Genomic DNA, 25244 nt, shown 5'->3' on the forward strand with positions numbered 1-25244 from the left:
AGTAATCATGCATGTTGCTTTCATTAAGATCATAATCAACAGTAATGCCTCAAATCTCACTGTAGGAAAGTGGCACAGCTCTCTCTCAACAAATGATATATTAATACAGGCATGCACAAACCAGATCTTTCGAACGGGATACCTGTACACAGAGATTAAAAAAAAAAAACTGCAGATCCTTTCATGATGCACTCTAACACAGCACAGGTATGCTAATGAGGTAAGAACGTATGGACAACTCCTCGACTATGGGTGGTCTTCTAACAAACTTTCTATCTTTTTTCTAATTCGATCTCTTAGCAGTATCCCTAGAAACATGATCACCCTTGACAAGATCTCTGATGGTGACACGAACATAAAGAAGCATAAATGTCCTGATCCACTGATGAGAACACGGTTCATGTACGTGTCTGTGTCTGTGTCTGTGTAAGGGGTGCGCACAGGCTTTTTCTTTTTTTACACGAAAAATGAAAGTGCATATCGTCATATACATTAAAGATTTCGAAAATGTTGCCAGGCGCAAAGGGGAAAAAAAACATTTAATAAACGTATTGCAGGTTGATTGATTAGCCAAACATCACATAAGGGATTTCTAGCAAGTGGGAAGTGGAAGTGCCATGGCATCTTCCACTTGCAACAGGCAACAGCAAAGAATTCCTTGTCTTTGTTCCTCTAATCTTATTCTCAAAACACAACCTGATTTTATGACAATTTCCCAGTAAAGATTATAAAAAACAAAATTCAACATTAGGCAAGCTCTTTCCATCCACAAATTAAGATAAAGCAAGTCCACAGGTTTCATGAAAACGTCGACAGCACTATATTCTCTTTATCCATGTCCCCGGCCCCTTATTTATATCCCCATGTTGTTAAACAGTTCACATGACATTCATAGCTAGTAATTTAGAGAGTCTACTTGCTGGGAACGTTCTTTCAACTTAGGACCATCATTGCAGAGAGAATAATTAACATGGGAGATACGCTGCGCCTAGCAGTAGGAGTCATGGGTATGAGTTTCTTCTCTGTTTTTTTTCTTTCCCTGTATCAGCTATCTAGCATTAAATATAACTATTCTACTCAAGTAAACTAATATATCAAATCTTCATGATTTTATTGCAGGGAATGCAGCTTCCATGTTGCTTTATTCAGCACCTATGTAATGCCAAGACTCTGATACTTGTAAACAAAATATTAGTTTATCATTTTAAAACATTTGAAAATGGAACTCAAAGTCTTAATTTTTTTATGTCTCCAGATTAACTTTCTATAGGATCATAAGGAAGAAAAGCACTGAAGAGTTCTCATGTGTTCCTTACATCATTGCACTGCTAAACTGTCTCCTGTACACTTGGTATGGGTTGCCTGTCGTAAGCTACAGATGGGAAAACTTCCCTGTGGTCACCATCAATGGTTTAGGGATTCTTTTCGAGTTTTCCTTCATTTTCATATATTTTTGGTTCACTTCAGCCAGAGGAAAGGTAAGTTATTTGAACTTTATCTGTCAAACTATTGCAGAAATTAATGTTTTTCCTTGCATGCTTGAATTATCAATGCTAGCATGCACACCGTAGACTAACAACTCAAGTTTACACATACGTTTGTGTATTTCAAAGTACGTTTTTATTCCTTGCTGCCTTTCAGCCAGAACACAAAGTAACACAACTTCTTGGCTATATAAATGCATGGATGTATGCATATGAATCGCTATGTGTATTTACAATTAATAGCCATTGGTGTGCAGATAAAGGTTGCAATCACAGTGATACCTGTTATCCTAGTTTTCTGCATCACGGCAACTATCTCAGCTTTTGCTTTACATGATCACCACCATCGCAAGATATTTGTTGGGAGTGTTGCTCTTGTGGTCTCTGTGGCAATGTATGGTTCTCCGCTAGTGGTTGTGGTGAGCCATCTTCATCTCTTTTTACCTCACCATATACAGCCAAAGTTGAAAGCTAAAGAACCATTAAAACATAAACAAATATGTGAAATAAATTTAGCATCCTAGCATGTCTAGCATAACGTAAACACATTCAATATCTAAGTTCTCTGTCTCCCTCAGGCCTTTCGGTGAAGCAACTATTTGCTCAAGCTTTCCTTCTAATAAATTATCTAAATAAATAATTGCAGAAAAAGGTGATAATGACACACAGCGTTGAGTACATGCCATTCTACCTATCGTTTTTTTCCTTCCTTGCAAGTTCTTCTTGGATGGCCTATGGACTACTGAGCCATGATCTCTTTCTCGCGGTTTGTACAATTATTCAATCTTTGATTGGTTATAACAAGAACTTTTGCGGTTCATGCACTCTTTGGTTTTCTTTTAACCTAATTTCTTGAATTTTGGCAGTCCCCAAATCTTCTTGGTAGCCCCTTGGGATTTCTTCAACTAATACTGTACTGCAAGTACAGAAAAACAGGGATCATGGAAGAAACAGAAAAATGGGATCTAGAAAAGAATGAAGAGAAATCCAAACAGTTGCAGCTAGTGATTAATGACAGTACTAATGACAAGAGTTAGCAAAATCACGTAAGAGAAAGACATTTGTTTTGTGTACATATCCTCTGTTAAATCTCTAAAATTAATCTACCTTCCTAACAAAGTATGATCTCCAAGCGCAAGCGCGCGCAAACAAAATTTTAACATATTTTCTTGTTTGTGACAGGGTAATCTATATTTCACTGTGATCAATTTTCCTGAACTTCAGAGAGGCAGGAAGCAGCTGAAGTTTCAAGAGCTCTTGTAGTGACGGATGTTTATGATTATATAAAATTAACTAATGTTGTCAAATCAATAAAATATTACCATGAAATTTAAAACTTAAAATGAAGGATGGCAGCTTCTCATGTCAACCCTAAATGTATCTGATGTGCAACTATAATCAACTGTTATTTTCCCCAAATGAGTGCAAATACAGGAGCAACATTGATCATCATCAAGGAAAATCGCGCCTGCAAATGCAACAGACTAGATTCATTCATAATTTTAGATGCTGTGGAAAATCCCACCTGAAATATTTTATCAGCTCCCTGCATCTGCAAGAATTCCTAAACATCAATGCACACCTTGAGGAGAAAGGAAACGGTAGTAAAATAATGTAGAATGCAACTTTAACAATGTATCAGGCACATTAATTAGATAGTTAACCAAAACCTTTTGTATCTTCCTTTCTTCCCAGGTCAGCCTTCACCTGAGGTGGAAACCCACATGTTAATCACTCGTGACGTCCACTGTTTCTATTCAGCATATACCAGAACAATGCCCTTCCAATGATTGCTAAAAAGGCCATCTAAAAGACATAAATAACTACTTGTATCTTTGGGGAAACTAAAAGGAATGATTTGTGTTCATGTCCTCACTAGCAAAAGGTAAAAAGTGGCCAAACTAGGTCAACTGATTTGTTTTCATGTCCTCACTAGTGTTTGGCACCACGGTTGGAAAGTCTCTATTATTTTGATCTAAAACGAAAAAGGGTAAGGGTCATTAGATCACGGGCCAACCTATTGAGTTATTGGCTCTATCATTTTGATCTAAAATGATATCTTTTAAGTTTTTTATTATTTAAATCTCTTGTTTTTATCAGGTCAGGTTTAAGTCTGATTTTACCAGATTAAATAGATTATGAGTCAATCTAATAAGCCATCCTGATTTAATGAGGTTAATATCAAAACCTGATTAAATTAAAATCAGACTCCAAATCACAGGTCTACCTCAACCTAGGAAAGAATTTCTTTTAAAGTCTCTTTATATAGTTCAACTATCAATTTTCAAAAATGCAAAAGTGACAATAAATCAATAACACTGTTATTATTGTTATCACTATTATTATTATTAGTATGAGCAGAATAACCAGACCTGCTCTAATGTGCATGAAGCGTTATTCCGACACAGGATATATTCTGAGAATCCACAGGCTTGAGAAGTGCCAGCCAGCTTTCATTGTCCAATATCCTGATGAATCACAACCATGAAAACGAAGACAGAAATTCAATGCTGAAATTTGGAACAATAACATTCGTGATGAGAAGCCAACCATTGTCGGCAATTACAGGGAATGAGTTCCAGCATGATCATAGGTGAAAAAATAAACAGAACCAAAAAAAGATTCTGAAAAGTGACCACTCAAGTGGAACAATTACTGCAACAGATCAACCTCGAAAACATAAATGTGGTTAAGGAAACGAAAAACGCAGCATCTGAAGTGCATCCAAGTTGTAGTACAACAGCTTTAATAAAGAACACTTTATAGCAGACTACATGACATAAGTAACTTGCTCTTTTCACATGAATATGAACAGTGGAATAATTTTCAATGAGCAATATAAAGCTTAAATTTAGATCATACCACTAGAATAAGCTAGGAAAGTGATCTGTTCTGTTTCTTTTATATCACTCGCATCATTTATACCTGTTAATTAGTAGAGAGAAACATAAATTAAACAACCAGTAAAATAAGCTTAATCATGGATCTGATTCCCTAAAACAATAATCATCTGTCATTGAAAGGGAAAAACAGTTAAATGAGAAAAGAATATTAGATTTGCTGTAAGTTGTTCCGAAGTGTTATAAATTATAGTGCAATGTGGATGTGTTCACTTCAAGTCTCTCAATCCATTTCTCACATGCAGCTTCTCTCCCCACTTTCCACATGCTGCATATATATATATATATATATATATGTTAGACAAAATGACATTAGCTGAGTTTGGCTTGGTATCCGAACTGAACAAAAGCTTGGCCACCCTATCACCCGCTTCCATTACTTTCCAAAACCAGCAAGCATTGAGAAAAGCTGTCCAAATGACAATATCTACTTGAATTGGAATTGCTTATAGTAGTTACCCTGCTCGATCCAGAAGATCCACCACGCATGCTTAATGTTCTAAAGATGGAGTTGCTCCATAATATTCATCCATTGTGTAGCAGAATCCCATCCCTTCCTTGCCTAGGGTAGCACGGCCATAGGAAGAAGAAATTCCCAGCAAAAGTAGCTCCATTAGAGACCACCTTTAGCTCTAACATGTGCTTAAACAGCATAATGGCTTCAGAGCCAAGTCCAGACGTGCATATCCATTAATAAGAGCTGTCCAAACAGCCACAACGGGCCAAGAGTGAGATTTCTGAGCATCAAATATGCTCCCACATATGGAATACATATCAACAAGAAAAGTTCCACCATCAACATTTGATACAAATGGCGTTATGCTCAAGATGGCAGGAAGCATCTGCCCTAGTTGGAATGATCCATGGCTGATCAATCATGAAAATAGAACAGAAAATGTTGATCTTGTGAAGTCTATTAACAATCAGCTCACGGTCTCATATAGTTTCAAGGCTTCTTCGAGCCAGTCATTTTAAATGTAACCTTGCATCATTGAGTTCCAAGAGACAGGATTTCTTTCGCCTTTGGATTCTTCAAAAGCATCAAAACCTTGTCAATTTCACCATTCTTTGAATACACAGAAATCATAATAATATTCAAAGGAAATATAGCTTTGCGAGGCATTGTCTCAAACAATCTCTCTGGTCCTCAACTCAGCTACTCATTCTTATCCTTCAACCATCAAATTACACAACTGAATTTTTCTCGTTCAATTTGTTAAATATCAACTCCGCATCTTCAATCCCCCGCATAAGTAAATTCGAAGCACTTGAACATGGGCTAATCCTTTCATTATAAAATCTCTTGGCATTGCCGATATCTCGCAATTACAATACAACTCAATCAAAGCAGCACCAGCTCATTGATCACATTCCAAACCAAATTTTGTAAGAACCCATGAACGGCCATCCCTTCACTTAAAGCACCAAGCTTTCCACAAACCTTCAAACACAATCTAAATTATACTCATTGGGCATCACCTTTCCACTCTTCCTCATCCATTTAAACAATGCCAGAGCCTTTTCCTCAACCGTTCTCATCTTTGTATACCTCGAGATGAGCACCGTTCAATAACCCACATGCATCATACCCCACAATAACCCATTCCATCATGTAATTCACCAAAAAAACAACTCAACGTCCTCGTTTAACAAACAATTTGCATAAAAAAACAAAACAAACAGTACTAAAAGTGGCCTCACCGAGAAGAATATTATAGCGGTGCTTTAGCGAAAGTAAGGAAAACAACTACTTCAACTTGCCCCGTTAAAATCACGGCGTTTGATGAAGCTATAGTTCGTTCAGGCATTTTATCGAACAGTAGGGACCATAGTCTCGTTGGCCGATTTTGGCGTGTCAGACGACCGCGAAAGTTCATAGAAGCCATGAGATAGCGGGACTTGCAAGGAAAGTAACTGGTCATCAACATATTTTTTTCTTTTTGGAAGGGAAGAAAAGGGATGCTATTGCCTATCGCCTATCGTTGCAAATTCCAAGCACCATTCATGTCTCTAACTCGGAAAAGATTTAATTACAAACAAGTTCCTAGAGTTTAACAAGAACCATCTATTAGCTCCCTTTTTATCAGAAACCATATATTCAATCCTTTTTCAAATTCTTTTTCAGTTTATTTCATTTTTATGTTTTTTCCTAGAAATATAAAAATTAAAAGATAAGTACATAGCCATCTGAATCACAGTATCACACACGCTACATCATGCATCCAAGTTGAATGAGTCTTAGCTGCTAAGCCATGCTGTAGCTGCTTGATAGCTGATTACATTGACGCGAAACACGAATTCTTGTCTGTTCAGGAAGTCATGTTTATTGCTATAAATACTCAAATTTTTTGAGGATCCCTTAACGCAATTACATACCAAGTAGCATTATGACCAAGCATAAACACTTGGCCACCATTCTTGATCACTTACGACACTGTTTTGGCATTTCCATACACGTCATTTCTTCTAGCCTTTGGTGGATCCAAGAGCTTCCAACTTCTACTCACAACATCAGAAGTGCTAGAATCATCCATCTGATGAAAACAGGACCATTATCCATTGACGAATAGAGTATTAACAACAGCACCTGGACCATAAAATTTCCATCGATTTTCTCCCCATAGACTCCTGTGGTCAATGCAGGTTTTCTAAGGCTACATAAACAAACCCGAAACTTCTCATTAGAAACGTTGCAGCATATAAGAAACAACATGCAAACCAATGACTAGGCGGTGCTGAAATGTCAAATACAGGAGAGCATAATTCAGATACATCCATGATGAGAAGGTCAACTTTTGCTGTAGAAAAAGAATTGGGAAGCCACCCATACCTGGACGTAAGGATCATGTTCCATGTAGTTCTTGTATGTCAGTAGTATGAACATGCCTCGTAGACAAGTCCTAACTTGCATGTTGTAAACAGCAAACGGTCTAGTGACTGAAGGATTGGCACATGTTCTTTTGGGTTGCTGGGTCCTCAGGATCAGAAACCATGGGAGCCTTTTATGTGCTTGGTTTTGCAATGTTAGCATGGGAAATTTCAAGAATTAAGAATGCCACACTTGCAAACTGCCTGGAAAGAGAGGAGATCAAGAACTGACAGATGGCCTAAGCTAATCAGTAATTGCTTCACGGGAAGATTACAGAGACATCAAGCTCTAGTCTTCTATTCCTTGCATTCCACAATCTTCAATATTCACAAATGAACCACCAATATACGGCCAAGCTCAATCATTTTAGAACATAAGTTAATTTACAACGAATAAAGTGGAAGAAAACTGAATATATTCAGCCACACTGATTGTAATCTTCCATCCTTATCACACACGCAAAAAGGAAAATAAATAGAAGAAGAAGAAGAATTCATTGCCAGCAGTTTTATAATGGCTGACCATCTTAAGATTACAGCCAATAGCTGAAAAGATCTTCCAACAGAGATTCATTGTTATGTTATGAGAAAAATCAGTTATGTTCTCTCAATATTGCTACCATATGTTTAGCTAGATTTGATCCTTATATTTTTCCTCCATTGACATACTACGCAAAAAATAAAAATAAAAAGAGATGTTCTTCTCAGAAGCAGGCTGTTATGCATGTCTGTATTCCATGATTTCTAACAAGGCACTGCCCCACAATTTGACACTTAAGCCAAATCCCTGTTCCACACAACAGTCAAGATTTAAGGTTTCATAGAATTTTACAGTTCCAGCAAGCAGGCCACATAGTTTGCCAGTAATAGCAGATGAAAGGAGAAAACAATAGACAAACATGGTTGAAAGTTTCATCATTTTAACATACAAATTATGGGCTTAAATTGAAAGAAGTCAGTCAGTTAAAATCAAATTTATAAGCATTAGTTGCTAAGAGAAAAAGAAAAGCAAAAGAGCGACCAACATTTGAAGTAACAATTAAAATTCTGAGGCTAGGCCTTCTAATGCGCCAAATTAGGTATTAATAGTTGAAAGAATTCAACTTTTCCCTTTTACCAATAAACATAACATTGAAAAGCTTCATCCATAGCAAAAGGACGCTTAAATTATGGTGGTATTAACCAAATTATTCAAATCAAAATCACTGTTGCAAAAGCATGAATTATTATTAAAAAAAAAAACAGAGAGAAAGAGGGGGGGTAAAACTAAAACTTACTGGCACCCAGTAAACAAAAAATAAAATTTAAATACAAGGAGAAGAATACATTACATTACTCACCCCATAGTAAAACATGAGAACATCCATCAGTGATGCATGTGAGAGAAAGAGAAAGTAGTTACCTTATTCTGTATCTCTGAGCTCGCACTCAGACCTAGCAGATGCTTCCTCTGTGGTTATGCGTGTGTGAGAGAGAGAGAGAGAGAGAGAGAAACCAGGTCCTCACATTGCGCACCTCTTCTTTCAAAGCTTTAAGAATACCAATGTCCTACCCTTGGATAGAATTTTCTGACTACATAAGCAACAAATTTTACATAACTTATTAACTAACTGCAGCTCATGTGTTTTGGGCAGCTCATTCACCAATGCAAGCATGATCTTGAAAACTACCAACAATCTATTAAAACTAGAGGTGCTAAAAAATCCTCAGTTATCTGCTCTGTAGTTCAGCAATTGAGGCCAGTTTGAACATAAAATCCTGCAATATGCTCCTCTTGCTGCTTCACAGAGCATTTCAGTCTCTCCTAACAGTGACATCCAAACCAACAGAGAGAGCACCTGCTAAGTGAACTTTAACCTCTTTAGCAGCTCCATAAATTACTGGGAGCTTCTGCAGTCAGTGCCCTTGAATAATCGAATACCACTTCGTCCATTACTGTATGAAGCCCAATGAATGGATCTCTATGTAGCACTTTCCATTAACAATCTATCAAGAGCACCAGTCCCACAATCCAGATCACCAACAATCTTGTGCAAGAAGAGATCCCAGGAATCAGCATCTACTTCTCTGCTTGCCATGGCCATAGACACAACCTTATCCACATCTCCTTCCATTCCCAATTCCTGTAACCCCTCAATCAATAATGTGTATGTTGACTTGTTAGGCAAGCACCCATTATCCAACATCTCTTCAAGAATCCTAACTCCCTCCTTCACACTCCCAGCCCTCACAAAACCCTTAATCAACATATTATATGTAAAAGCATTGGGCCTGCAACGCTTCTCCACCATATCATCCCACAACCTGCCCGCCTCATTCAACTCCCCTCTCTCACACATCCCTGCAATGAGAGTATTATATGTCATAAGACTTGGAATTGTACCTTGCTCAAACTCATCAAACAATTTCCTGGCTTCCCACACTTTCCCCTCCTTACAAAGCCAATGTATAAGTGTGCTCATTATTGCATTATCTGGCAAACAATTCTTCTCTAACATCCTCTTCCACAAATGACAAGCATTCTCCACCTTCCCGTCCTCACATAACACATCAATAACCTTACAACAAAGGGTCGAACTTGGCAAAAACTTCTTATCAAGCATATCATCAATCAAGTTACGAGCTTCACCAGATTTTTTCTCTTTACAATAAGCTTCAATCATAACCCCATAAGTAACCTCATTCGGCTCCACCCCGTTATACTCCATATTATCCATTACCTTAATAGCATCACTCAACCTCCCTTGTTTACAATACCCAACCATCAAAACTGTATAAGTAGTCGCATCCGGCAACCACCCTTTATCCAAAATCTCACTAAAAACCTTCTCAGCATTAACCAAATCGCCCCGTGAAACAAACCCACCTAAAATTGTCGTATAAGTCACCAGATTTGGAATCATTCCCATCGTGGGCATTTCATCAAACACTATAAGAGCATTTTCAACGTCATTCTTTTTACAAAGAGCCTTAATCAAAATATTAAAACTAAACACATTAGGCAAAACCCCATATTTATCTTTACAATTTTTCAACGTAGAACCCACTAAATCATACCTTTTATTCTGCACAAAAACATTCAATAAAGTATTCAATAATTTCACAGAAGGCTGCATACTGAATTCTTCTTTGATTCGCGTAAATGTTTTGAGGGCTAAGCTAGGCCTACCTGCAAGGCCATAATTGCGAATTACAGAGATAAAAACATCGTCGCCGCATTTGATGTGAGAGGAGTTACGTGACAGTTGAGAGAGTAGAGATTCTACCCCATCAAAGGCGCGAGCACGAGAGAGCTTGTCGATGATGGAGTGGTAAGTGGCGTACGTATGGGAGAAACCAGGGTGATATTTTCCAGCGTAATCGAAGATTTGGAAGGCGAGGTCGAGATTTTCTTGGTGGGTAATCATGGAGATTAGGCGTTTTGGGTAGAGACGTTGAGGCCAGGGTTTTATTGGGGGCGTTACTGTGTAGGAGGTAGATTCTTGGAGGAGTGGGATCTCAGGATAGGCGGCGGGGCCGACGGTGGTTAGAGTACGGAGGAGAGTGGTGGTTAGTGTGATGTTGGGGCGGCGGAGATGAGATCGAGCGTGACAGAACATTGTTGGAGGTGAGGAGGAGCTCACAGGGTTTTTGGCTTCCTTTTGTTTTATTTTCGAATAAACTTTCACACTATGATATCGAAAGGTAAAGTATCTCAGTTCTTCACTCCTGTACACTTACAATTTAGTGTTCTTTGCACAGTAAATTTATCATTTTATCTTTTTGCTAGAAGGGTAATTTGAAATTATTTTATAAGAGTTTAAATGTGATTGTCAAATTTATAAGGGTTATTACAGTCATCTCATTTTTATGGTCACCAAAACTACTAAATTATCTTTAAAAGTTATTTCTATTTAATTATTTTAAGGGGTATTTTTTATTTTTTATGTTTTTTTTAATTGGAATAACTAAATTGTTTCTAAAACCGAATTTTCTAAGCTTTGAGTAGTGTTTTTGTTATTTTCTATATGTTTTTCTATAGAAATGAAGTTGGGTTAAGGATGATTCAATCTTTTTTATTTTTAAAATATATTTTAAAAAAAATCAATGGCATGTTCCATGCAAGCGTCAATGTATGGGATGACTTCATACTTTTTAAGAGGGTGTTTGGGAGTGTGGTAGCGGTTGCTTTTCAAATAGCTTTTCGTACCGAAAAGCATGTCAATAATGTTTTTTCATTTTTTAAAAATCATTTTTGATATCAACACATCAAAACGATCCAAAAGGTACAAACCGCACTCAATTCTAGCAAAAAAAAAATTTGAATTTTTTCGAAAAGCTGATTTGGCCGCAATGTCAAACAGGCACTAAGTGTCATATGAGCCACCATTCGATGAAAGAATGCTAGCTTCCACTATAGCATTTGAAGCTCCACAACGTTCTTTTCTTTTCCTTTTCTCTCTTTTTTTCCTGTCGAGTTTCGTGTTGGTAAATAAAATTAATTTTATCCTTTTATTTTATAACATTTCATATTTGACCCTTAATGTTTTAGTTTTTAAGTTTGATTCTTAGCTTTGTTTTTGTCAGATTTTAATTTGTTTTCAATTTCTTCTTTGGATCCATAATATTGATTTTTAATTTCTTAAAGTTTGGTCTTTATTTTCTTGGTCTTTATTTTTTTATTTGGATTCTTTTGTGAATTTTACCCTTCAATTCAAAGTTTGATGATATTTAAGGTTATGCCTTAGATGTTTTGTTTCAAATTTTAATTTTTAACCCTTTTACCAAATTTTAATTTGTTTACAATCTCATTCTTGGATCCATGATCTTGGTTTTTTATTTTTTTTTTTAATTTGGTCCTCATTCTCTTGATTTTTATTTTCTATTTTGGATTATTTTGTTAATTTGATTTTTCTTTTTAATTTTACATTTCAATTCAAAGTTTGATGATATTTAAACTTAGACCCTGAATTTTTTTATTTTAAATTTTTATTTTTAGCCCTTTTATAAATAAAAAATGACTTCATTCTAGAAAAAAAAAAAAGAAAAAAAAGAAGGAAATAATCAATCAGTTTTAACCCAGGTTTGACTAGGTTTGTCATGACCAAGTCAAAGGCTAGCCCATGTTTTTTATTATCCTTTTTATAAATAAAAAATAACTTCATTCTAGGAAAAAAAGAAGAAGAAGAAGGAAATAATCAATCAGTTTTAACCCAGGTTTAACTAGGTTTGTCATAGGTTGACCAAGTCAAGGGCTAGCCCATGTTTTTTATTATTTCACACTAGGTAAATTCTCCCCAAATTTCTTTTGAACTCAAACACATCCTAAGTCACAGGTCACAGGTTAACCCACCATTTATTTTTCTATTGTGTTATCTCGTTCGCATGATCTCACTTGCAAGTTTTGGCAACCTCACCTAGATTTGTTGGTTCTTTGTTTTTAGACTTTTTTGTGTTAACTTTTTTTTTTTCATTTCATCCTTATATGTTTGGATTCTTCAGGATTGTCAATCATATATTTTTTTTAAATTTTCTTTTTATAATATCAAGTCGTGGAATTTTTTTCTCTTCTATAAAATACATTGACAACACTTGAGAACACTATTTTACATAAAAAAAAAATTTAGCCTGACTCGCAATATAATACAAGCCACCTATCTACTTCCTAAATAATTTATATATATTATAAAAAAAAATACTTTTTTTTAATTAGGAAGATCGATAATTAATTATATATAAAAAACAAAATTGTCAATTTAAAATTTAGATTCTAAACTAAGAAAATTTCATAATTCACAAATACATCAATAAATTTAAAGAAAAAAAAAAAGCTCACAGGATGATGTTACTTGACCGCCTTATATAGAAATAGCATTTAAATAGAAAAAAAATAATGCAACTCATGCTTATTTCTTGAATTTGAACGTGGATGATGTTCAGTGAACTTATCAAAAAACCCATTCTCTGTGTTCAAGTTTAATCATGAATGACATTTGTGAAGTTGTAACATCTAAATTATGTTTGATGTTAATTTAGAACAATGCCCTCCTTTTGATCCAAAAAATAATGCAAGATAAATAAAAATAAAATATATCAAAATAAAGCTTTATAATTTGGTTTAGATAATCTAGGGAATTCATTGCCAAAATATATTTTTTGTTATCTATTTTTTCTTTTCTGTTAAGTTCAATTAGCCATTGTGAAACTCGATTATCAAATTGACTTAAAGAAATGCTTGGACTATTAGGTTATTGGATGAACCTAGATTAAATATTTTTATTAAAAATAATATTATTTTGTTCTTTTTTTTTCTTTAGTATTCACTCATCTGAATTTGAATTAATGCTGACTAAGTTAAATGGATTGTTAAAAACTCAACCATATCAATTGAATTTTATCGGGTTAATATTTAGTCTAATTTAACAAAAAACCCCAACCCAAATCATGTAAATATAATCATGAATTAAAAATAAAACTTACATATAATAAAATATAGTAAAGATTATATGTGTTAATGAAAATATGTAAGATCTCAAGCTAATTTTTAACATAGCTGAAAATGAAATTGTTTGCAATCATTATAGTGAAACACCATTTCCTTAGTCCCTTATATAATAATTTTTTAAAAAAAAAGTTTAAAAAAAAAACAAATTACAAAAAGAAAAAGATAAGAAAAAAAAAATAGAATATTAAAAATAGGTTAAGTGTAGAGTAATAAATATTTAAAGTGTAACAAATAAAAATAAAATATTTTTTTTCAAAAAAAAGTGTAAAGGAAAAACTAAAAAACATATTACAAAAAAAAAAAAAAACAAAGATAAGAAAAAAAATGGTGATAAGTAGGCCAACTGTAAAATGATAAAAATAATAGAATTTACAATTATATCATTTCTACAGGAAAAACTCCATTTCCAAAAAAATAAAAATAAGAAAAAAATAGTAATAAAAGTTAAAATGATAAAAATACTAAGTATAAAGAAAAAAAAAAAAGAAAAACTTGTTTTCTAAAACTAAAAAAGAAAATTATAATTTTGCCACAACAAACAGTACCGCTACAGTAAAACAAATTGACAAAATTTATAATTATACAATCTCTACATAAAAAACACATTTTCCTTTTAGTATATATATAATTTTTCAAATTCTATTTTTATTTTATTGTTTTTTTAACAAATGAACTTCGGTCTTATCTATTCACTAGCTTCCTTACCCATGCTTTTGTCACGGGGCTGTATAACTTTTTGAATAAAAAAACAATGTTTAGGTACTGAAAATGAGTAAAAAAAAAGATATAAAAACCGTTTCTACAAATATATATAAAAACACCTAACTAAAGCAAAGTCAACATGAGATGTCTCGTTAACTTTATAATCTAAATTATATGAATAAAATAACCTAATTAAAAATAAAAAAGAATTATAAAGATTTAAAAATAAAATACTATGAGTCGAGTCATTAAACTTGAAATATATAATCTAAAAAAATCACAAAGTCTAATTTTTAAAAATTAAATAATAAATAATAAAATTGATGAAAAAAATTATAATATTATTTGTAATAGTAGTAGAGTGATAACAATGGTGTTACTACAACAATAATATTATTGTTACTACTACTCCATTACCACCACCACTAGTATTATTATTATATTATTATTATTGTTACTACTACTATTATTTATTATTGTTGTTATTGCTGCTGTTGAAAAAATAAAAAACCATGAACTTGATTTGAAGGATATAATTGATAACTATAAAAACTTTGATAAAAAAACAAAGAAAAACAATAAGAAATATAAAGAAAAAGGATCAAATTGAAATCACTATTATCATTAAATAAAAAAAAATCATATACTTTGATTTGAAGGATTAAATTGCAAACCATAAAAATTTTGATAAAAGAATAAAGAGAAAAAAATTAAGAAATTAAAACTAAATGGACCGAATTGAAATACCTTATATGTACAAATTAAGAACCAAAGGTTAAATTAAAAATAAACAAAACTTCAATAAAATGGAAAAATGACTAAAAACCAATAATCAAAACTCAAAGGTCTGAATATGAAATAATAAAAAAGGACCATAGTGTATTTATTGGGTAAGAGAGAGAAAAAAATGAAGGAAAACAAAAGGTCACTTGTGACACACCAACCAGATTTGACATACATGTGCCACCTATAATAAAAGAGGAGACAATAAAGAATAATTTAATATGACAGACGACTATTTTAGACACCTGAAAACCAACGTTATACGTCGACTTCATCGTACAGGTGTGTGATGTGCCCTGGCCAACAACTTTTTTAATATAAAATAATTATTTTAATAGTAAATTACATAATTATCATCAACCAAACATACAATTAACAAAAAAAACTGAGGTTAAAAGGCCAAAATATCCCTTACAACAATGAACTAAATATCTTGCATACAAGGGTATTCTATTTGTGTATAAAAGAAAAATACCTAAACACCCCTGCCCACACCATTTAATTTTTTTTTGCTCTCGTGGGTATTTTGGTTTATTTAGTGTTTATGAAAACATTTAATAGACAAAAATACTGTTAAAACAAATCAATAATGACTGACTTATGATAGACATTTATTTTTTTGATGGGAAGAACAAAATGATCATTAAATAGATGAATAGAAAAATATAAAGTGGCTACACTAAATCTGCCATACTTTTTAGTATATTTGTTATGTAAGTACTTTGGGTTGCATACCGATAGAGAGAATGGATGGATGGTTTTATACTTGGTGCTTAATTTATGAGTTAATTATCTCTTTTTCCGTTGGTTTTAGGCTTATTTTTAATACTAGAAGAAATCGTCTCAAAAAATACAAGACCGGTTTTCCAGGCATGAGATGACTCTCATTTCCTTGGATGGGTTGGGCCGGTGGGCTCATCCAAAGGCTAGCTTTTAGGTTGCATCAGTCAATCTATCACCGAGCCAACCCATCTAAGCCATCCCTGCATCACCACTCATAAATATTTATTGTTTTTATTAAACTAAATAGCACTATATTGATTGTTAAATAATAAATGTTAATGTTACATAAATTTTAAAGAGTTGACTTGATGACTAAGAAAATAAGCTCTTTATTTCTTTACCTTTTAGGTTCAAATTTTTAAAATAATATTTTAAAAAAAACTATTAAATTCATCTGAATACACGAGAATTCATGTTTTTACACTTTGTTTAGAAAATAGATTTAGTTTTGGCTTATAAACTCAGATAGGTGCAAATACTAGTTTTCAATAAACTATTTTAATAGATAAAATAAGAAAAAAAAACCCTCAAATATATCCAATATAGCAGGGATGATTATTTTCAGTTCGATTCAGTTTTTTATAAAAAAATAAATAATCAAACTGAATTTTTTTTTAAAAAAAACCAAAATCGGTTCAAACCGATTGGTTTTGGTTTGTTTGGTTTTTTTAGGACAAAACCAGTTTGGCTCGGTTTTTTTTAAAATTTTAATCAGTTTTTTTTTTTAGTTTGGTTTTTTTAATTATTTTTTTTTAATTTTTTTAGTTTAATTGATTTTTGATTTTTTTTACTCACCCCCATAACATATAGATAGTTGATCCTCCACTCCATTTCAAATCGAGGATTTTACCCGCTGGATCGATTTTCATGTCCCTTAATATTTCTATCAATTTCTCCTAGAAAGGCTCGATTTTATTGGATAAAAGCATGGGCATTTGATGGAAATATCAATAGATATTGACAGAAGGATTCGATTACGAATGTTTGAAACGTAAGGAACCTAATTGAAAAAATAAAAAACCATTATAAAATTAACTTGGGAGAAATATCGCACTGTTTCTCAACTCTCTAATTTGTTTTATTTAGTGATTTTTAAATTATTTTAATATACTCATTTTAAAATTAATTTTTAAAAAAAATAAAAAAATATTGCATTCAACGCTAATGAAAAATGAGAATCCATCATAAAAGTCGCAGAAAAAAGACTGTTCAGATTGCGGCTGCCAATATTGTGTGATTTGGATGGACACGTAAAGTCTAGACGATCATTTTGTATGCAAATCCTTGAATTTGAAATGGTCATAGCGTATGCTTTAGAATTTAGAAATAGTTGTTTAATTTTGAGCTGAGTCGTCCATGTCTAATGGAAATCAAATATCAGCCTTGAAAAGCTCTCTCTTTACCTCACCTTCACGGAAATTGTTCTGATGGAAATGATCATGACCTTCATGGAAATTGATTGAAGGTATTGTTGGGTTGAGAGAACGAATTAATGGGGCTGAACTAGTTTGACTTTGTCCTTCAAGTAGATGAGATTTGTCTTTTAAGGATTTCCTATTTATTATCGATGGGAAGTGATTTCACATGCTAAATCTTACTTGTTTTGTAATAAATGGTCTATGCGCTTAGATATTGGGCAGCATGCAACATGTATTTTCTAGTGTTATGAAACCCGATCCAACTTGATAACTTGACTCGGGAGTCTTGCAAGGTCCCGGCTGGGTTTTTAAATGAGAAAAACTTGGGCTTGCAATTAGTTTGGTTAAACCCAGGTGACCCACTAAGTTAGCCTATAACTAAAGTGACCCAGTATGTCTTGGGTAAGACTTGAATTCTTTATATATATTAAAGAGACAATCAATATGGATGTAGACCATATACATATAGTTATCCCACATGAAATGTTTCTTTACTTTTTGATGTGAGATAACTATATATAGCTTATGGGCCTATTTGAAAGTGTGGTAAATGTTGGGTTTTTCAAGGTATTTTTTTACTCGGAAAAATATCAAAATAATATATTTTTTATTTTTTAAAATTTCTTTTTGAAATCAGCATATTAAAACTATTCAAAAACACTAAAAAAAAATTAATTTTAAGTAAAGAAAAAAAATTCAAAATTTTTTGGGTAAACAACTTTTTGGCTGTATTGCCATATGCCTCATATCCACATGAATTATTTTTTAATTTTTCAATGTGGAGTAATTACATTACACTTCACATTTATTTTTAATATCCTATATTTACATGGATTGTTTTTTGAATTTTTTTGATGCAAATAATTATACGACACTTCATGCCTCATATTTTTTTTATAGACTACATTCACATGTATTATTTCCAAACATTTTCAAATGGTATATAAAAACCTCAAACATATATATATTTTTTATTTTTCTAGGTTGACCCAGAACCTAATCCCTTGACCGAGTCAACAACTGTGGTAATTTTAGGCAAAGTTTTAAAACTCGGCCCAACCTAGTGGGTCAACTTGGGACCCGGCTAACTCGGGGCTGGAACCAAGCTGGATTTAAGAAAAAATAAGGGAATTAAAAAACCCGGGTGACTTGGCAAGACCCAGTAAAAAACCCCATTGACTATTTTTTTAACCAAAACGACGTTATTTTAGTTTATAAAAAAAATTAGGATTGATCCGAGTGATTCGATCAAAACCCAATGACCTCAACAAAACCCATGACTTGGGTCGGGTCAACCACCAGGCCGGGTTTAAAAACTCTGATTTTAGGTGGTCATACACTACCAGAAAATTGATAAATAAAAACGAAAATACTGAGGGAATATTTTTTTTGGTAAATTGCCGATGGATTTTATCAACGGAAATATTTCCTCGGTATTTACCGAGGGAATTATAGTGGAAAACAAATTAAAACAAAGTAAAAAAAATAATGATGTGCTATTTTTACCAACAAAATTACTGACGGAATTTATTCCGTCGGTAAATTCATTGGTAAACTGTGAACATTGTTCATCATGTCAATTATAAAGGGAATCATCAACGAAAAATTTCATCGGTATTTTCCAGAGAGCTCTGGAACTGTTCACTTTCCAATTGCACTGTTAATTACTAATCTTTACAGACAAAATCACCGACACATAGTTTTTAAACTCGGCCCGGTGGCCGGTCTAGTCCAAGGCTTTGGGTTTCAGATTTTGACCGGGTCACTAGGTCGCTTAGGTTAATTCTTTTTTTTTAATCAAAATAATATTATTTTAGTAAAAAAATCAACGAGTTGCAACTGGGTTTTGTTTTTTCTCTTCTTAGCTTCACTTGCAACCATATTAAGGTAACATTTTTTTTTCATGTTTTTTTTTCACTATATTTGTTATTTTATTTTATTTTTAACTGTTTTTGTTCTTAATAATTATATGAATATTGTTGTAGGATTTGTTTTTTCATATGATTTTCTTCTTTTTTTTTCCACATGTTTTTGAGTATTATAGAGTGTTGATTTTATATTAATTTAATTATTTTATAGTTTTGTAAAATAGATTTTTTTAAAATATTTTTAAATAACTACCGATAAAATTACATACTGTATTTTTTTCGAGAGAAATACCGATAGAATGAAGCCGATAATTTTTTTTTTTGCAAGTAATAATATTTTTTTATTACCAACAGACTTACCGACGAAAAAAAAATTATTGATGAAAGATTCACTGATACTGTTACCGGTAAAGATTTTGTTGATAAATTATAAGGTCTCGTGGGTTGGGAAGGTTAGCTTAGGTCAAAAAACTCAAAATGACTTGTTTTTACCAATCATTTTTTAAAAAAGCGTTAATGGGTTGATATCGGGTTTTAATTGGATTAAACTTGAGTTAACTAGATTACTGGATTAACCTGAATTTTTAACCAAATCACCGAAGTTGTTTTTTTGGTTCTTCATCCTGGATTGGCTAGTTTCTAGGTCAACATACCAAGCCATCCAAGATTTAAAACAGTGGTCGGAGGCCTGGCTTATTAATCTAGAACGTCCATTTTTTCTTACATTATGTATTCTTATAGATTTATATATAGTCATTACATAAAATTATATATTTAATAATATAATCTTTGGCAATATTATATATTTAGATACTAATTTTCTAGGAAAAAAAAATTCGATTCGTGTATTGTAAAAGAAACTTGGTGGAGAAGATTTAGTCCCTTACATGATAAATATCAAGTTGCAATGCAATATAAATTTGCGGGTTATATAATTTGTGAATGAATGTGATTTATTATATTTGAAAATACAATATAACCCTTTTAAGATACCATAAAATTATTATTAGATAGATAGATGCTAAAAATAGTATAAAAGAATTGAAATTAAATAACCTAAACTAATTAAAGTCACAAAGAAGAAAATTGGCATTTAATAATTTCTTAACAAATATCAACTGATCCTATGCGTTTGGGAATATGGTGCAAGCTGCGTTTCCACTAAAATAAATAAAAATTGTTAATTTTTTTTTATATTTTGGATCGTTTTGATGCGTTAATTTTTCAAAAAAATTATTTTTAAAAAATAAAAAAATTATTTTAATGTATTTTGGTATAAAAATCATTTTAAAAAAAAATCACAATTATACTTTTAAATAGAAATAAACATAAATAAACATGATGTGGGAAACACATGGGAATGGGAAGTCCCTGTTAATGGTTCATGTTCTGATAATAAATATTCCAGTGGAATATTTATACTTATCAACAACATGATCCATCAACATGTGCTTCCCATGTTTCCCAAAATTCTGTCTGTGACTTTTAATGCATCAGTTGATATTTGTCAAGAAATGATTCAATGCAAATTTTCTTCTTTGTGACTTTAATTAATTAGTTTAGGTTCTTAATTTCAATGCTTTTCTACTATTTCAGCATCTATCTATCTATCTATGGAAAAAAAGATCTTAGTTTTTTTTTTAAATATTTTTTAGAATTGATCTTATCGGGTTTGAACTAAATTTAACTGTACTGAATCATTGAGACCTTTCTAGATTAATGTTTTCTTAGTTTAATTTAATATTCAGGTTTAATAAATATGAACCTATATTCTTGATCACTTTCTTCGTTTATTTGAATTTGAACCAACGACTGTTCGAAAAAAAAAATTAGTGGATCTTTCTCGTGGAATTTAGGGCATGGCTCTTTTATTTACATATGCATGGAAGCAAATAAATATATAAAAAATTATTTCTTTAACTCACCTTCATGGAAATATGTTTTCTGAAGAACTCGCCTAGTTCATGGGAATTAAACAAAGGGATCAGCGGGTGGAGAATTAACTAATTATGGAGTTGATTTAGTTCTGACTGTTTTGGTCCTCAGTGCGTCGTTGTTGCGGATTTTTTTATTTTTTTAATAATATCATTAAACTCAGTCAAAAACTTAGTAAGTCATTGTGATAACATCGACCCGACTAAGTTTCAAAGCAAACTTTGTGAAAGCTGATTTAGTGTTGCCCATTGGAAAACCAACAAATCAGTCAACCCTATTAAAAACCAGATTTTTATTTTTTTTTTTATATAAAAAATTATTTCATAAATAATGTTGATTAAAAAAAAATGTATAACAAAAATAAATATGAAGCGATATATTTTTGAGTAACCTAATTAATATATTTTTAAAAAACAATAAATGAATAGTTAACTGGATAATGTAGGCGTTGTATTGGCCATTGGTAAGAAAGGTGGATGCCCACACTAACAATTATGCTCCCGTAATGACAAAGTGTAAAGTAAATAAAAAAATGGATGTGGTGTTAAACAATGGATGAATAAGGCAGCGAGAACATGGGCATGACTGTATTTTTTCAAGTCATGACGATATGTTTCTCTCTCCTGTTGGGTTTAGTTGGGTTGCACTTGGAGCTGGTTCGACCATTCTAACCTTTTTTATTAGCTCCCCTTCTCCTCTTCTCAGTTAGGACTTTATTGGCCTCGGTTGTTATGAATTTTGGAAGTAAATTGAATAATTATTTGAGAATTATTAATTAAGTTAAATAAAGATTAAAAAAATGCACTATAGATTTATCACACGCACCAACATGTGAGGAAGACGATCGCATTATAAAAGCCTGTGCGGCTTCCCTCGAGCTCCTATGGCAGCTTTTTTTGATATTATTGGAAACATCCTAGCAAGTGCTCCCTTTTATTGTGGCATGTAGTGAGCATGTAGATTTGGTGCATTTGTTTTTTTATTTTATGCGTTTTGCAGTGCAAAAAACATAAGTGAGATGTTTGATAATATACCAAATTATGTTTTATATTGTGAAGCCTGATTAAAAAATTAAGTTTGAAATGCAGTTTTTGTGAAGTAGTTTTTACATGTTTTTTTAATCGAGTTTTATTAACGAAATACATTTTCAAGTAAAAATTATATATGTTTTTTTGCTACACATAAACCTTCAACCATAATATTTTTCAAACATGTATCTAAATCCAAACTAACCATATTTTTTTTTTATTTTTTTTAACACAACCACAAAAAAACTACCTTAAAAACAAACACACTAGTGTTGCTATGATGACCCACCTTTTTCTTTTCTGTCTTTCCCTCTCTTTTTTTTATTTATCGTATCTTTGATTTTTTGTGCTTGATTTTTCCATGAAAAAAAAAAAGGATGCATTTCTTTTTTTAATTTCCATTACAGTCCTTTTAATTTTAATCATTTTAAAAACACAGGAAGTGTTTCTTCATTAATTGCTTTTTAATTTTTTATCATAAAACTGAAAACTTTTTAGTTTTAGGGTACACCATGTTTTGCAAAAAAATAAAAATAAAGAAGGAATTATTTTCCATTATTTAAATATATTAATTTTTTTTAATAAAATAAAATATTTTTCATTGTTATTTTTTAAATAATGATAATAAGATTCAAAACAATTTGTTATATTAGTCATAAAACTAAAGATGTAATGATAAATATTTGATGATAATATTAATAATGATTATGATAATAGCATTTATCACAATAATCATGCATGATTGCATGATAGTAATTATTATAGTAATGATAATAGTTTGCCGTGATTAATGGTGATGAGATAGTTATTGTATTAAAAGGTTATAATAATAAAATTATAATTATATTAATAGTTAAATGAAATGATAATATTTAATAAGGATAGTTAAAATTAATAAGTGGATGATATCAAATAAAATATTTGTTAGAAAACAAATATAGACTTAAACTGTCCAGTAAATTCTTTTATTTTATTTCTATAGAAAAAAGAACGGTTGAATTTAAAAATAAATTGATTGAGAATACATTATTGCTAAAAAAAACATGAGAGGTTTGGCATTATAAAGAGGATGCCTTCCTATCTTTTATTTTTCTTTTTCTTTTTAACTATATGGTCTCAGAAAATAAAATTCTTACCAACTCTATGTTTATGGGGATAGTTTATAATTCTTTGGGGAGAGATCTTGTTGGTGTAAAGAAGACATTGAAAATTTATGGGTTCTTTGTTTTGTCTCCAGGAGGCGTGGACATGTGCTATCTTGTGGTGTTAGAATATTGTTTTTTATATAAAAAATAATGTTTAGATACCGTAAATATGTTTTTTTTAAATAATTTGCATCTCAGTCATATACCCAACTCAATTAAATAAATTAATTTTATTTTAATTAAAAAATAAAAAAAATAGATAAATCAAATTAAAAAAAATGATCAAGTAACTTGAAAAAAAATAACATTTTTCTAAAAAAAAAAAAACAAAATTGGATAAAAATATCACCTAAAAATATTGGTTCGAGTCAACTCGAGTTAACATAATAAATCTATAATACTAGTAATCAAATCGAGCCAACTTAGACTATCTTGTCAAATCTACATATTAAGAGAATCCAATAAAGAAAAAAATTGAAGAAAATAAAAAAAAACCTATTTTTTCAAAAAAAAAAAATATGTTGAGTGATGAAAGTAAAGCAAATTAAATTTAGTTTTAATTTCAAAATACTTAAATTTTTCCCTGTTGGTGTAACCCAGTCCCTAATGAAAGAAAATTAAAGGGGTTTAATGTTTGTCAAAGCTTATTAACAAAATATTTCATCCATATCTTGAGATCCCCATTAATAAGTAAACAAAATAACCTACCAAATCTAAACCCATACTATTGCAACATTAAATGACCGATTTGGAAAAGAATTAAAGGGCCAAAACGTAAAATATCAAAAGAAAAAAAAACAAATGAATATGGTAATCCGCAGTGATTACAGTAATTTCAAGATATTTTTTTTTAAATTTAGTTTTAATTTAATTATCAGTAGTCATGTCTTGATGACACCTTGTGCCCTTGCTAAATTGAATATGGTAAAAGATAACACAGCGCAACGCGACGGTGTCAAGAGAACGTAAGCTAAAGATGGAACCTAAACGTCACGTTCACGCCATCAACTTCTTCTACACACGGAAGCATGTTGGAAGATTCCCGGTCCCCTTCTCTCCATGTTCCTCTTTGACTTTCTGTGTACCTCATCCTTAATCTAATATCTAATCAATTACATTTTTTTTTAATTATACTATATTCATTTCTAAGCTAAATGTTACACTAACTCATTAATTTTCGATCATGTTTGTTGCTTATTTATTTATTTATTTATTATTTTTTTATGTACAAGATTTCCTTCTACCTCTTTTGGATCAGGAGACCAATTCTTAACATGGCTCGAGGACACGATGTATTGTAGGCACCATTACCATACGAGAGGCTCGAGCCGTGTTCGCCATCTTGAGAGGACTAGCCCCAACTGCTAGACCCAAGCTCCGTTGCTAATTTCTTTTGTTATAAAGTAGACTCAAATTACTATATCATGTGAAGAGTGAAAACGAGCATCCCTTCCCATTGAACAAACGTTTTATGTCTGTGATTCGTGTTATAAGATCATGCATATACAGACCAGACACTTATGAAGTGTTTATACTTTGGTCTCCACGTTTAACTTGGTTTTATGGGAATCCGATTTTACTTCATCAAACTAGTTTTTTCTGAGAGTATATCGGCTGGCACGTTTACAAATTATTGCATGGAACAGATTTTAGTATAAAGATGTTGTAGCTAGCCCAGAGTTTTAAAAAAAGGAAGTAGACAACTAGAAGTAATAAATTGTGTGATGAAATGGTCAGCAGTTGGACTTTCCTTATTCTTTGAATCCGATTTCTTATGACCAACGACCAGTCTTAACGAAGAAAGTTGCTTTCCAATTTCCTCAGTCAAACTTCTCCCTTACCCTTC

The 25244-nt window shown here is 31.9% G+C and overlaps 2 protein-coding genes across 5 annotated transcripts; one reads left to right on the forward strand and one right to left on the reverse strand.

Annotated features, from left to right (window-relative positions):
• The first annotated feature begins 614 nt into the window (after positions 1 to 614).
• On the forward strand, positions 615 to 2903 carry LOC118044268 (bidirectional sugar transporter SWEET3). Its single transcript, XM_035052502.2, has 7 exons — positions 615 to 1007; positions 1120 to 1156; positions 1256 to 1478; positions 1742 to 1903; positions 2131 to 2250; positions 2351 to 2530; positions 2667 to 2903. Exons 1-6 carry the CDS (start codon positions 971 to 973, stop codon positions 2519 to 2521), a joined length of 750 nt encoding a protein of 249 aa, XP_034908393.1. The 5' UTR covers positions 615 to 970; the 3' UTR covers positions 2522 to 2530; positions 2667 to 2903.
• Positions 2904 to 6453: 3550 nt separating this feature from the next.
• Positions 6454 to 10932, reverse strand: LOC118044267 (uncharacterized). Of its 4 annotated transcripts, XM_035052500.2 has the most exons (4): positions 10422 to 10583; positions 8655 to 10317; positions 7215 to 8039; positions 6454 to 7038 (listed from the first exon to the last, which is right to left on the reverse strand). In XM_035052500.2, exons 1-2 carry the CDS (start codon positions 10431 to 10433, stop codon positions 9214 to 9216), a joined length of 1116 nt encoding a protein of 371 aa, XP_034908391.1. In that variant the 5' UTR covers positions 10434 to 10583; the 3' UTR covers positions 6454 to 7038; positions 7215 to 8039; positions 8655 to 9213. The 4 variants fall into 4 exon arrangements, with proteins under 4 accessions (XP_034908391.1, XP_034908390.1, XP_034908389.1 ...); XM_035052499.2 differs by having other exon boundaries at positions 7215 to 7456; positions 8655 to 10932; XM_035052498.2 differs by having other exon boundaries at positions 7215 to 7570; positions 8655 to 10932.
• Positions 10933 to 25244: the final 14312 nt, after the last annotated feature.

The sequence above is a fragment of the Populus alba genome, chromosome 12 (assembly GCF_005239225.2).
Source record: "Populus alba chromosome 12, ASM523922v2, whole genome shotgun sequence".
In the NCBI taxonomy this organism is placed as follows: Eukaryota; Viridiplantae; Streptophyta; class Magnoliopsida; order Malpighiales; family Salicaceae; genus Populus; species Populus alba.

Coding starts and splice junctions, on each gene's coding strand:
- LOC118044267 (XM_035052499.2), bottom strand. CDS start 10,851: ATGTTCTGTCACGCTCGATCTCATCTCCGCCGCCCCAACATCACACTA.
- LOC118044268 (XM_035052502.2), top strand. CDS start 971: ATGGGAGATACGCTGCGCCTAGCAGTAGGAGTCATGG. Junction 1,479..1,741: donor TCACTTCAGCCAGAGGAAAG/GTAAGTTATTTG, acceptor ATTGGTGTGCAG/ATAAAGGTTGCAATCACAGT. Junction 1,904..2,130: donor GTTCTCCGCTAGTGGTTGTG/GTGAGCCATCTT, acceptor AAATAATTGCAG/AAAAAGGTGATAATGACACA.